This window comes from Neovison vison, chromosome 12, assembly GCF_020171115.1.
Source record: "Neovison vison isolate M4711 chromosome 12, ASM_NN_V1, whole genome shotgun sequence".
Classification (NCBI taxonomy): domain Eukaryota; kingdom Metazoa; phylum Chordata; class Mammalia; order Carnivora; family Mustelidae; genus Neogale; species Neogale vison.
Genome location: NC_058102.1, coordinates 72,621,372 through 72,635,609, shown reverse-complemented (window position 1 = coordinate 72,635,609; position 14,238 = coordinate 72,621,372). Strand labels below are relative to the sequence as shown.

Below are 14,238 nucleotides of genomic sequence, written 5' to 3'. Positions count from 1 at the left end.
GCTGCTAAGTTTATGACTTTATTCAAGCCACATAATACACAAACTCAATATATTCAGTTTGAAGATTAAAAATAAGGTAATATAATTTATATTGAATCAAAAGATAGAATGCATCAAAAGCACTTTTTAAACTAAAAAGTATAATACAGCTAAAAGGTATTAAAAGAATATGGTATGGGAGTTGTTAAGCTTACTTAATATTATTATTATATAAAGTTTCGGGCAGAAAACCTTTCAATTTTTTTTCAGTTGAACATGGGCTGTCCTTCTTGGGATAGTTCTTTGATGATATCTAATGACAAGCCTTATACATCCATTTATGCATTTTAGACTACTAACTTTGTTACAGAAGCAGGTGGCAATTTTTCTTTATATAGGTGAAAAGTGGAGCTTACACTTTCTTCTAATCACGCTGATTTAAAATCATCTAGTCCTGGGCCAGTCACCTATTCACAGCTTCAATAATAAGAAAAAGCACTTACCACTCCAGTGTGCTTCTTACAGGACTCAAAAGGAAGGGAACCTTCACCAGTTCGCCAGCTATCCTCACCAATCTCGTCACTCAAGAGAAACTCATTCAGCTTTTGAACACTGCAAAAACCAACCAAACAAAAAAGGGGTTAAAAATAAAACCATCACCAACAAAATTCTACAAAAATAAATAAGCATTTCCCTCACTATCACGTTGAGCAAGCCACCTCTGAGAGTCATTTTTCAAGACCAACTGGGAATTCAACTGGGAGGAACAAGCATCTTAAGTCAATTGCCCAAGAATGATAGGCTCCCAGGACCTGGGACTTTCAGTGCTGAAACTAGAAATGTCTCAGGAAAACCAGTAACAATTTGTCACTCCTTGAATGCAGCCAAACTCTTGGCACCTTTTCTTTTTCTTTCTTTCTTTCCCCCCCCCCCCGCCCAATTATGTGTCTTGTCAAAGACAGTGGAGTTGAGGAGGAACTTAAAACAGAGTGGTTAAAAATAATAAATGGGGGCACCTGGGTGGCTCAGTGGGTTAAAACCTCTGCCTTCAGCTCAGGTCATGATCCCAGGTCGTGGGATCGAGCCCCACATCAGGCTCTCTGCTCAGCAGGGAGCCTGCTTCCCCCTTTCTCTCTGCTTTCCTCTCTGCCTGCTTGTGATCTCTGTCTGTCAAATAAATAAATAAATATAATAATGCCAATGAGGGAAATATACACTATTCTAATTTTACAAATGAGGGGAAATAAGTAATAGAGAAGCTAACTAGCTTGCTTAAAAACATTTAGCATATTAACACATAGCTCTGGGGTGCATGACCATTCTGCTACCTTGCTTGAGCACTATACACTACATATATTTTTGGAACCTGGCATGAAGACAGGCCTCTATAGAGTTGCTGTTCGGTGTTGGCAAAGGACCAATAACATCAGCATCACCTGGAGTTTACCAGAGATTCTCAGGCCCCACCCAAGACCTACTAACTCAAAATACTCATTTTCACAAGATCCAGAAATTCTTCCTAAGCACACCATTTGAGAAGCCTGTATCTAGAAGAGCAGTTTGCAAACGTCCTTTCTTATGGTCTCCTCGGGCAGGGCACAATACCCCTTGGCCCACCTACCCTTCCCATTCTAACTTTTTCAAACCAGTTATAGAATCAGAAGCAAAAAAGAACCAGAGAAACAACAACATGATTTGAAAACACCCTCCTATAAATAAAAGAATATGCTAAAGGAAGTTCTGTGAAGTTGCAAAAGAAATGCTCCTTTTAGCATGTTAGGATGCCGAAGGTGAGCAAACTAGCTGGGCCCATGCCTCATTAACCACAGGTGAGATACCGCCTGCGGTAGAAAACTGGAAAGTAAAGATGTGGAACAAAAAAGGTACTATATATTTTTTCATTTGAACTTATCGTCAAGTGAAGGGCCTCCAAATAGGTCTGCAAAGCTTGTTTTGTGTGTGTGTGTGGCCTCAAATGCCATAGAAACTGCTTCTTGTCCCTGGGAATGTAAAGGTGAGTAAATTCCACTGCAGCAGCTCTAATTAGCTTCCAAACTTCACTTACAGAGAACTAAAAAAGATAATGGTTTAAGAAGAATTTGGGGGGACGCCTGAGTGGCTCAGTTGGTTAGGCGGCTGCCTTTGGCTCAGGTCATGATCCCAGCGTCCTGGGATTGAGTCCCACATCAGGCTCCTTGCTCAGCAGGGAGCCTGCTTCTCTCTCTGTCTCTGTCTGCCTCTCTGTCTGCATGTGCTCTCTCCCTCTCTCTCTGACAAATAAATAAATAAAATCTTAAAAAAAAGAATTTTGGTTGAATAATACTCCATCTATATATACTATATTTTATTTACTTATTCATCCACTGATGGACATTTGGGTTGTTTTCCCTCTTTGGCTCCGGTGAATAATGCTGCTACGAACCTGGGTTTACAAACATCTATTCAAGTTCCTGCCACGTTGAGTTTTGGGGGGTATATATATATCCAGAAGTGGAACTGCTACACCGTATGCTAATTCTAAGTTTAATTTTTTGAGGAATCACCATACCGCTTTCAACAGCACCTGCACCAGGATTCTGGAATTCTTGATTCAATAAAATAGAGTTATGTTAACAGGAATGAACCTTGAAGACATTATGCTAAGTAAAATAAGCCAGACACAACCCTCAGCCCCAAATAGTGTATGAGTCCACTACCTCTATGAGATACTAGAAGAGTCAAATTCATAGAGACTGAAAGTCAATGAGTTTCCAGGGGATGGGAGGAGGGGCAATTGTTATTATTTGATGACTATAGCTTCCAACTTGCGGAGATGAAGTAGTTACAGAATGGACGGTCGTGGTGGCTGCACAGCAATGTAGATGTACTCTGGGACTGAACTCTACACACAAGCTGGTTTAAATGGCAAATTTTCTGTTATGTATATCTTACTGCTACTTAAAAAGAATTTCAGAGGAAAGGAAGGAAGGCAGGGAGGAAGGAAAGATGGATGGGAGGAAGGAAAAGAAAGAAAGAAAGTCTTCTGTTTGTGTACTTTCTTTGCGTCCTTGTCAGCAGATACTGACCATATAGACTGAAAGCCAGCATTAGAAATGCCTTATGAAATAATGGCCATTTGTTTATCTTAAAAGACAGGTATTTGTTCATTACTTTTTAAAGAGGCATAACTGACATGTAGTAGTTCCAGGTGTACAACCTAATGATCCAGTATTTGGATACATTGTAATCTCATCAGCACAACAAGTCTAGTTAATGTTGTCACCATACACAGTTACAATTGTTTTTCCTGGGAGAGAAATGTCTAAGATCTACCTCAAAAGCAGTAGTGAAAGATCTTCTCTACCTTTATGGATTTTAGTTGTCATTCTGTTCTTATATTTTGAAGGTGAATTTTAAGGAGTACGGCTTTGCCATTCCAAGGAATACCTTTTAAACAGTCTCATACTATGTCTTTGCACACAAAGGGAAGTCCAGGGGACAGGGTCATTCGTCTTGTGACTCTATGTCTAGCTGCTCCTGGCATGTATTACTCAATGAATGTTTGCTGAATAAATCCAAGAAGGAATAAACCAGTGACTCAGCCATTTAAGTAAAGTCAGTTGATTCAACTCTCCATTTCACTTTTCTAGTACACACACAAATCTTACTAAAGTTTTTATGGAATTAATGCATCCCATTCTTGCTAAACATTAAGAAGCAATGGTCTCTGAGCATAACTGGAGCACAGAAAGAACTTTCTTTCCTCTATATAACTCTCCACTTTGGAATTCCAATTACAAGGAATATCGGAGGACCCCAAGATGAATTCTTCTCTGAACCTCCTGTCCTTTCCCTTCCCCTCTCCTCATCATTCTAGGCTCTCTGGTTGAGGGTCCCCAACACCAGTATTTTGTCATTTTTTGTTACTATCTTCCTCGTTACACTATGAACTCCTTAAGAGCAAAGATCTTCATCTTCAGGATCCACTCCAATGCCAAAAATACAACGTAGTAATGTCTCAAGAAATGTCTGGTGAATGAATAAATGGGTAACACAAAAAGCATTTCCTATTCATATGAGGTCCTTTCAGAAATCACTGGGGCAAAGCAATTATGGAAAATGCATGAATGCTGACCAAGGCTGAAGTAATTCCCACCATGCTGCCTGGGTTATATATGGAAAATCCAAATCTGTTTATGTAGCATTCCTCTCCTTAAAATAGCAAATGGCACCCCTCTGCCTTCTGCATCCTTAGCATCATTTCCAGGCTGCTCAGGATTTTACCCCCTGCCCCCAGCTTCATCCCCTGCCATGTTCCACACTAGAACCCATCACCAATCACACTCAACTATGTCTAGTCCTCTAAATGCACCAGGATCTCTCACCTACTTACTCACCCTTTACCCCCGAATACATTGCTCTCAGCTTGAAAATGTTTTCCCTTTTTCTTTAACTGACCGAGTCCTACCTATTCTTTAAGATCTTATGAAGAAGCCACAGTAACTCTTTTAAATTTTCCCTTGACTGTCTACTTTCTCACTCAATAAACTTCAGTGACACTCAAATAATGGGCCATGGTATTCTACATAGAGCTCTGTAAATAGCATAATACACCATATCGTATTTATGGTGTATTATGTTTCCCCTCCTGGTCTCTCCATCTAGACTGTAGGTTCCCCGTAGATTTCACTCTACCTTTCATCTTTGCAATTCCTAATACCTTGTAATGTACCTGAAGTATTAACAAGTGCATGTAGACCCACAGAAGATGTGTCTCTGAAGCACAGATGGAGATTAATAAAATGGGAGTAAATTAGCAAAATTGAAATCGGTAAAGTATCTAAAATATTTAGGCAATGAGCCAGGCACTGTTCATATACTGTCTCATTTAATTGTTTCAATTGCCATAAGCAGGTGCTATTGCAGTACTCACTTAGTAAGTAAGGCATTGAGCTATAGAAACACAAAATGACATGCTGGAGGTTGGACAATGAGTACTCCAGGGCTGTACTAGGATTTGACAGCAGATGCATTTGATACCAACCAAATTTCTAACGTGCCTCCACCATCTTCCTAGGTTAGTGTTTTACTAATCTCCCAAGTGTTTGAATAATTCATATCAGTCTTTAAGGTTTTAGCTACATATGTTATTTTTTCACTTTTCAAGTTTCACTTTGGGTGTTTAGCTAAAGCTTGAGTACCTTGGACAGGTGCTATTATATTAATTGGGAATAAGTGACTGTTGCTGACAATTATGTGCTTTTCTTGTAAGAACTATAACATTTTTTGTAAACAGGGACCAGGTGGAAGTATGCATACTCTGTAATATCAGTAACAATTTATTTGATCAAAGGTAATTCTCCTGGACCAGCCAAGCATACAGTCCTTTGGGAGGTATATGAGAGAAAGGATATGAAGTTATTTTTTAACAAAGAAAGGGATTGGTTTTTACACATTTTACTCTTGGCAGATAACATCTTTGGACATAATTATTGCATTATACATCAAATACCAGAAACCTTCACTGAAATTATTTATAAAAAATACAACATATCAACTTACATTCTCCTCCAGAAAAGCAAAAACACATATTGTTTTCTTAGAAATAAAGCAAAGTGGAAAAGTGAGGCAAGCATCCTGGAAAATCACTCTTACTCAGTATTTTAGTATTTTAGATAATAGTGATTTTTCCTACTTCTCCCCATTTCGTGACTCTGTTTTGCAAATGTAGACTGGATTATGATATAAAACGTCCAGAAAACTCAAACAGTGTGGGGTGTAGGGTTGTAAGGAGAAAACCTGAATCATATCTGCCTCTTTCTTCCATTTTTTATTATGTATACATGGGGTCCCACCCATTGAGCACCACGAAGACCATTTTGGCTAACAAACTAAACATTTTAAAAAGGAAGTATAGAATTTTCACATAGGAAAGAATTTTACCGGCATGGAATTTTCCTCTATTAGAGAGGTTTGTAAGTCTCTTACAGGCATGTGTAATGCAAGTTTGGGAGTATGCTGCACCCCCTTCTAACCCACCAAATCTCTGATGCATTTAAGAGTGAAGCAAAGAACTTATGACTTCCACGGTCCTGAAGAAGAGGTTTCAAAATCAGCTCACCAAAGTCTCCGATTATAAACAGGCTGTTCAGCTTGTTGTGGGCCAACTGGCATCAAAGACTGATCACGGGTTCCCAGGCATAGAAGAAAATGCCAAACCAGTCAATACTGGGAAAAAGCTCATTTGGGTTCCCAGAACCAGCACACAGTGGGGAAAAGGCCTGGCTCCTCTGCTGACTGGTCATCTCTGTAGGACCCACAAATCAACCACTGAGACTCATTTTAAAGAAGCAAGTTTTTATAAGCTGATTCTATTCAGCCTATGGTTTGGGAAATCTGGAGCTGAGCCCTGAAAACAGACTGGTCTTTATCAAACTGGCAAGTGCCTTTCCCTGGGACACAAAGAAAAAAGTGCTATGCAGAAATATACAGTGAACATTATCCACTCTCAACTTCACCAGCATTTACTGCAGCAGGATTGTATACTACGGAGGTGGAAGAGCACTCCTAGGTTTTCTTGGTGTTTTTATTTTTTTCTTCCAAATAAACTCTTTAAGCCCTTTTGATGTTTGGTAACCCCCTGACTTCAGAGAAGTTAGGTAGAACTTATCAACTGTTTCTTATCCCCACTTGAGATACAAAATCAAATTCCAATTAAAAATGAAACCATGAAAGGGACAGCTATTAAATGGAGAAAATGAAACTAAGGACCAAAATAGCAGACTTTGGCCATTCATCAATTTTATTGTTTGAAGTAGCTTCCCTTCCAGAGCACTGCCTAATTTGGAAGTGGCGCTACAAAAATCAGTCCATGTTCCGTACAACTCTTTTAAGAGGCAGAACAGTAAAAAAAGTCAGACGAGGCCAGAGGGTCTAATCCTTAAACTCCAACAGCTCCAGAATTGGTTACCCACGACATAACCTACAGAACAGGACTAAAACCATTCTGTGATATTATTAGAACCAAACAGAATTTCAGTTTATAATAAGATAATGGACATGCATCTTCCAGTTTTGGGGATTGAGCCATTGTTAAACCAATATAGAAAACTGTCCCAAACTGAAGACTCTGGTATTTTATTTTATTTTTTAAGATTTTATTTATTTTTTTTGAGCGAGAGCTAGACCAAGCGTGAATAGTGGAAAGAGGGGCAGAGGGAGAGGGGGAGGGAGAAGCCAGCTCCCCACTGAGCAGGGAGCCCAGTACACGGCTCCATCAGTCGGAGGACCTGGAGATCAAGACCTGAGCTGAAAGCAGTCGCTTCACCAAATGAGCCACCCAGGCGCCCCTATTATTTATTCCTTAATGAACATTATATTCCACCTGGAAGTTAATTCAGGTGCCTCCCAGTTACAGACAGCCTCAGACGTACACAGACTCTGTGGTGCCCATTCTTTTCAAGCCTAAATTTGCATAGAAATCTCCAGCACTCTGCGGAGTTAGATTTCCTGACCCCAACTTCTGGGCCGCTACATAGTTTTACATTTAAACAATAGGCTGGACCTAAAGGACAGCCCATGGCCTGTTAAGACATAGTGACTTTGGTCCTGCCATTGACTCTGGTATTTTAAATGTCAAATACTAGTGCTCTTCGTAATACATAGCCATTGGGAAAATTAACTCCTCCTAAAAGACCTCACAAGAAAAAAAAATTAATTTAAAAAAAAAAAGCCCTTATAAGAAAATATTCAACATTGTTATCGGTGGCAACACCAAGCTCCATGTATTTAAGGCCTCCATTTTCCAATTTTCCTTAGTATTGTAACATCTTGACATTTTTTTCAAAGGCCAAGCATTATGACTGTTTATGAAACATGCTGAGGTTTTATGTTTATCAGATCTTATACCATAAGCGAAATCTACTTGAAGACTTCCCTGTTCATAATAAAGTATCAGACACAGTAGACTGTGACACAACAGCATTATATAATATAGCATAATAAATATTGGTAGCACACTTATTTATATAACACAAGAAAAATGGTAGGAAATGGTCATTATCATATCACATCTATTTTTATTGTTGTACATTATAGGAAACTGTAAGTCTGAGACAAAGTATACACTGGTTAAAAAACTAGAGAAGCATATTTAAAATAAGCAAAATGTGGAGGGGCTTTGCAAAGTATTTCCATTGGCAGAAACCATGAGTCTTACTTAAATTTTTTCCTGGTTAAACTAAAATTAAAACAGTAAATATATGTTGATGGGAACATTGTCCATCACTATAGCTGCAAAGATAAACCGAAACAGTTGTACTGGAAAATATTATGGCCATTTTCATTAGGAAAATCTTAAAAATTGGGGAGCCTGGGTGGCTCAGTCAGTTAAGTGTCCAACTCTTAGTTTCGGTTCAGGTTGTGATCAGGCCGTCATGGGATGGAGCCCCACACAGGGCTGTGCATTCAGTGAAGAGTCTGCTTCAGATTCTCTCTCCCTCTCCCTCCTACTCACTTTCTCTCTCTATCCCAAATAAATAAAACCTTTAAAAATTTTCAAATATGTGTATAATGTTTGACCTACCACTCTTTAAAAGCAACATAGCAATAAGAACCTTAATGAACCGCAGGTTCATTAAGAACCTTAAAAATGGGGGCGTCTGGGTGGCTCAGTCCATTAAGTGTCTGCCTTTGGCTCAGGTCATGATCCCAGGGTCCTGGGACTGAGCCCCACATTGTGCTCCCTGCTCAGTGGAAAGACTGCTTCTTCCTTTCCCTCTGCCTGCCGCTCTGCCTGCTTGTGCTCTCTATCTCTCTGTCAAATAAATAAATAAAATCTTTAAAAAAAAAAAGAACCTTAAAAATTCATACCATTCATATAATTGAGTGCGCGCGCGCACACACACACACACACTAAAAAACAAACAAACAAAACAAACAAACAAACAAAAAACACCCCACAAAAAATCTAAATAATAAATGGGCAGAAGACATGAATAGACATTTCACCAAAGAAAAGCTACAGATGGCCAAACAGATACATGAAAAGATGCTCAACATCATTCATCATCAAGGAAATGCAAATTAAAACTACAATGCAGTACCACCTCACACCTGTCAGAATGCCTAAAATAAAAAACACAAGAAACAACAAGTGTTGGCAAGGATTTGGAGAAAAAGGAAGCCTCATGCACTGTTGGTGGGACTGCAAACTGGTGCAGCCCGTGTGGAAGACAGTATGTATAGTTTCCTCAAAAAATTAAAAATAGAACTACCCTACAATCCAGTAATTCCACTACTGGGTATTTACCCAAAGAATGCAAAAACACTAAGATATCGAAAGGATATATATGCTCCTATGTTTACTGCAGCATTATTTACAACAGCCGAATGATGGAAACCAACCAAGTATCCATCAACAGATAAATTAATACAGAATATAAGGTTATAGAGATATATATAAGTGCTTACACACACACGCACGCACGCACACACACACACACACACACACACACTAGAATATTACTGAGCCATAGAAAAGAATGAAATCTCGCCATCTGCAACAACATGGTTGCAGCTAGAAAGTACAATGCTAAGTGAAATAAATCCGTCAGAAATAGATAAATACCATATAACTTCACTCACATGTGGAATTTAAGAAACAAAACAGATAAACAAAGGGGGAAAAAAGAGACAAACCAAGAAGCACTCTTACTTCTAGAGAACAAACTGATAGTTGCCTGAAGGGAGGTGGGTGAGATAGGGGAAGGCGGTTAAGAGTACCCTTATCTTAATGAGCACGGAGTAATGTATGGAACTGAATTGAATTGAATCACTGTATTATACACCTGAAACTAATATAACACTGAGTGTTAAATATACTGGAGTTAAAATCTAAAAATCAATAATTTTTTTAAAATGAGGATACTGTTAGAACTAGTATCCCTACTTCCAAAAATCAGTCTTAAGAAAATAATCAGAGAAAAGTTTAAAGATATAAAAAGATGTTTATCTCAATGTTATTTATGTTAGGTAGAAAATAGAAACACTCTAAGTGCCCAGTGAGGAGGTAATCATTAGAGTACAGTACTTTCAAACAATGGACTATTGCATATCCAATAAACATCCTGATCTTAAAGAGGGGGAAAAAGTAAAAACAATATGTGAAATAAGGAGTCAAAAGCTACAGAAACTCAAAATTTTTATTTCAGAATAATGATTATTTTCATTTAAAAATAATTGTAAAAAACTGAAAAGAAGCCTATTCAAATTTTAACAATGGTTATGTCTGGACTGATTTGAAAGTTTTTTTTTTAATACCTTCTCAAACTACCACAAGCATAAATAATTTCTATAATCAAACAAAGAATTCCAGACATTCCAGGGCATACCTTATGATGGCTTTGACTGCAAATCTGACCACTGTGGAGAGCAGGAACAACGGGGTGACCAGGATATGAAAGAGGGACAGGGAAGCAAAGGCCTCTGCAGGTTTCAGATTGTTCCCACTAGCATACGCATGGGTCACGAATGTCTGCGCAAAGAGAGAAGTTTTTTAGAGCAAGCTGAAGAAAGTTTCACAAACGCTTACATTCAATTTTACAAACCTAACCTATTTTGCTACGCCAATACATCCATCCTAACTCTGAAAACAATTACTTCACCCAAATTACTCCCTAACCAAAAGATTTGTTATTGATAGTCTTTAACGGCTTACGTATCATCCTAGCAGTGAACTTGTAAGAAGGGCCGAGTAGAATCTGTTTACAGATTCGGAAATGGTCTTCTGTCAGATTACTTAGTAGAGGGATAACTGTGAGGTGAACCTAGAGTTCTTAACAACCAATCAGGTTCTATCCAACCAATACTAAATTTTCTAAGAGAAAAAGAAGATGTTCCATTGTTTTAGGGTCCCTGTTATGGATCTTTGCTAAATGTGCCAACAATCGTGTTCCATGCACACTTACTAAATGTAATTCCAGTTTGTCATTTTAGTTTGAAATGTAATGTACTTTTCTGGTTGTTGAACTAGCACTCTCTTGATGTAAGAATGTCTGGGAACCAGATCATGAAGATTACAACAGTTAGTTCCCAACTACTATTCATTTTGCTCTCCAGGGCACACTTGGCAATGTCTGGGGAACGCTAACAACATCCAATAGCCAGGGATGCTGCTATGTGTCCTCATGCAGAGGAGAGGACCTACCAACACAGAATTATCTGGGCCAAAAAGGCTTATAGTGTCACCGTGGAGAAACCCTGGATTAGAATTATTACAATGGGACTGCAAGAGAAAACTAGCAGAGGTGAAATAACATATATCACCACCCATACATTCTTGCTCATAAATCATTTCTAAACACTGACTTAGTTCCATTTCTAAAAGCAAAAGAAAGTTTCTTACGGCAAGAACAGCTGCTATGGGAATTGCTGCGTTCATGAAGACTGTGGAAAGAAATAAAATATGTTAGGTTCATTGAACTGTGAAATGTTTTCAGTAACTTTAATTAATCATCTATTATTACTTTAACTTTCCTTAAAGACAGAGAGGACCAAGTGCATTAAATAACATTTTGTACAGTGTCCACAAACAGTGCCCTGTTGGTATTTCCTTGTTTAAAGTCATAGGAGTTCCCCACATTAGTCTGAATCAAAAAATACTTCTCTTTTTTAACAGAGTTTTTTAAAAAATATTTTATTTATTTACTTGAGAGAGAGCATGAGCATGAGGGGGTGAGGGGCAGAGGGAGAAGCAGACTCCCCACTGAGAAGGGAGCCCAATTTGGGGCTCGATTCAGGCCTGAGCTGAAGGAAGGCGCTTAACTGACTGAGCCACCCAGGTACCCCAGAAAATACTCTATCTTATGGAGAAATTATTTTTTATGAACTGTTACAAACTGAAAACTTCAGATGAAATACTCCTTTAATGATACAAATAATTAGAATCCATTCAAATGTGCCTCCTTGACAGTGCCTTCCAGCTTATATTTCACTTGGTCCACTAAGCTAACTTAAATATATGAAAACTGAGTTATTATTGTGCATAAAACCAAGAATTTGACTTCCAAAAGTGACATTTATTTCCAGTTATAGACCTTTTGTTTAGCAAAACCTCTCCATCTCCTGAGCCCTCTGCTTGTCTGAATGTCTCTTTAGGAACATACTGCACTCATATTTGATGAGATAATATGTATAATTGAAACAAGGAAAACTCATCTTTTAGGCTAAAATACTAACATTTAGAGGTTATAGGAAAATTAAAAAGCCAAGTTGATGACTTGTAGTTATATTTTTCATAAACCACAGAGTTCTAGGAACTGAGGAGTAAAACAGTACATGAACTGGTGACATAGTGAAAGCTAGAACCCGGTTTCCTTGACATGCAGGAGTGAGTTCATCCAAAAACCAACAGTCCTCATGACCCACTCTCGTGAATTACCCTCATCACTGTACACAAAATCAGATTGTGCTTTTGTGGATCCATACGTGGCTTGGTACGTAGAAATCCAAATTCTTGTACAAGACTGGGAATCCAAACACCGCCCTGAGTTTCCTAAGAGCACAGATGAGGAGTTATGTTTCTACCTCCATCTTTTTTCTGTGGCTATTGTCATCCTGTTCTTTAAGTCCATTTTTTCTTTTCTCCTCATCATTATTTATCATTCATTTTATAGTCCACATCTTTGAATAGGTAATTTCCCCTTGATGAGGAAGAACAAAAACAACTGCTATTTGTTTGAAAACCATTTCTACAGCAATCTGCACCAGGTAAATGTAGCAGGTACTGTTCCTATACCATTACAAAGATAAGGACAAGAATCTTCAGGTCACACAGCTGGGATACAAACCAATGCAGTCAGGCCTCTCAGACCACTTGGCACCACCTTGCTCTGAACTAACATGTCACAAGCACTGAGGTATGATAAGAGAGCTTTACATACATTCTCATATTTTTTTAAAGATATTATTTATTTATTTGAGAGAGAGGAGAGATAGAGACAGAGACAGAGAGAGAGTATGAGAGGGGAGTGGGTCAGAGGGAGAAGCAGACTCCCACTGAGCAGAAAACCCGATTCGGGACTCGATCCTTGGGACTCCAGGATCATGATCTGAGCTGAAGGCAGTTGCTTAACCAACTGAGCCACCCACTCAACCACATTCTCACATTTAATAACCTTAACTACCCTACACAAAAATGAGCAAGCAGCTTACAAGATTCCAAACTAGGAGGTCATACAGCTTGGATTTAAACCTGGACCTTTCTGGTCTCAAAGCTCTTTGCTCCTGGGGGTACCTGGGTGGCTCAGTCATTGTGTCTGCCCTGAGCTTAGGTCATGATCCTAGGGTCCTCAGATCAAGCCCCACATCAGGCTGTTTGCTCAGTGGGGAGTCTGCTTCTCTCTCCCTTTGCTCCTCCCCCTGCTCGTGCTCTCTCTCCCTCTCTCTCTTTCTCCATCAAATAAATATATAGATATGTTGGGTTTTTTTTTTTAAAGCTGTATGTTCTTTTCACTTCTCCATATAAGACTCTATCAAAGCGAAGACAAAAAAATATAGTACTGGTTTTTTGCCTTTTACCAATGGATTAAATCTATAAATATAATTTCCTACTTTCCATTTGGCAATGGAAAGTAGGAAATTAATAGAATTTCTCTTCCCCCCAGATATTATCTCAAATGGCAAGAATACGGATTCATTAAAATAGAGATGAATCTTCAGTCCTGTTTCTTTGCTTTTCAATATTTCCAGATACCACTGACTGAGCACTTTTATGTTTCAGGTACTTTTCTAGACACTTGACACACATAATCTTATTTAATTTCTGAAGATGCTCTTAATATTTCCCAGCTTCCTGATGAGAAAACTGAGACTGCCCCCAATACCAACCAAGGCTGTAGAGCTGACAAGTTGTTGAGGCAGGATATCATTTTAGGTCAGCTTGCCCTCTAAGACTCAATAATAAGCACTCTGTTATACAACTGACTTCTTCTTTTCATTATTTTTTATTTTCTTGTGGTGCTCTACAAATCCTATTTACAAAATGTGTGCGTATGTGTGTGTGTGTGTTTTAAGTGGGCTCCATGTTTGGGCATGGAGCCCAATGCAGTGCTTGAACTCATGACCCTCAGATCAAGACCTGAGCTGAGAACAAGAATCAGGTGCTTAACCAACTAAGCAACCCAGGTGCCCCTATTTATAAAATTCACTGCCTCATTCGATTCTCACAATATATCTGTGATAATGATTTATTATTATTACACCAATTTTTAGATGAGGAAA

The 14,238-nt window shown here is 38.6% G+C and overlaps 1 protein-coding gene across 5 annotated transcripts in view; it reads right to left on the bottom strand.

Annotated features, from left to right (window-relative positions):
* The window catches only part of ABCC9 (ATP binding cassette subfamily C member 9), a 138,107-nt gene that overhangs the window by 84,341 nt on the left and 39,528 nt on the right, over positions 1–14,238 (bottom strand). For all 5 annotated transcript variants that reach the window (XM_044227600.1, XM_044227602.1, XM_044227599.1 and 2 more), the window contains exons 13-15: positions 11,363–11,403; positions 10,350–10,492; positions 483–591 (exon numbers count right to left, since the gene is read on the bottom strand). In XM_044227600.1, the coding sequence (XP_044083535.1) occupies positions 483–591; positions 10,350–10,492; positions 11,363–11,403 (293 nt within the window). The remainder of the gene's footprint in view (positions 1–482; positions 592–10,349; positions 10,493–11,362; positions 11,404–14,238) is intronic.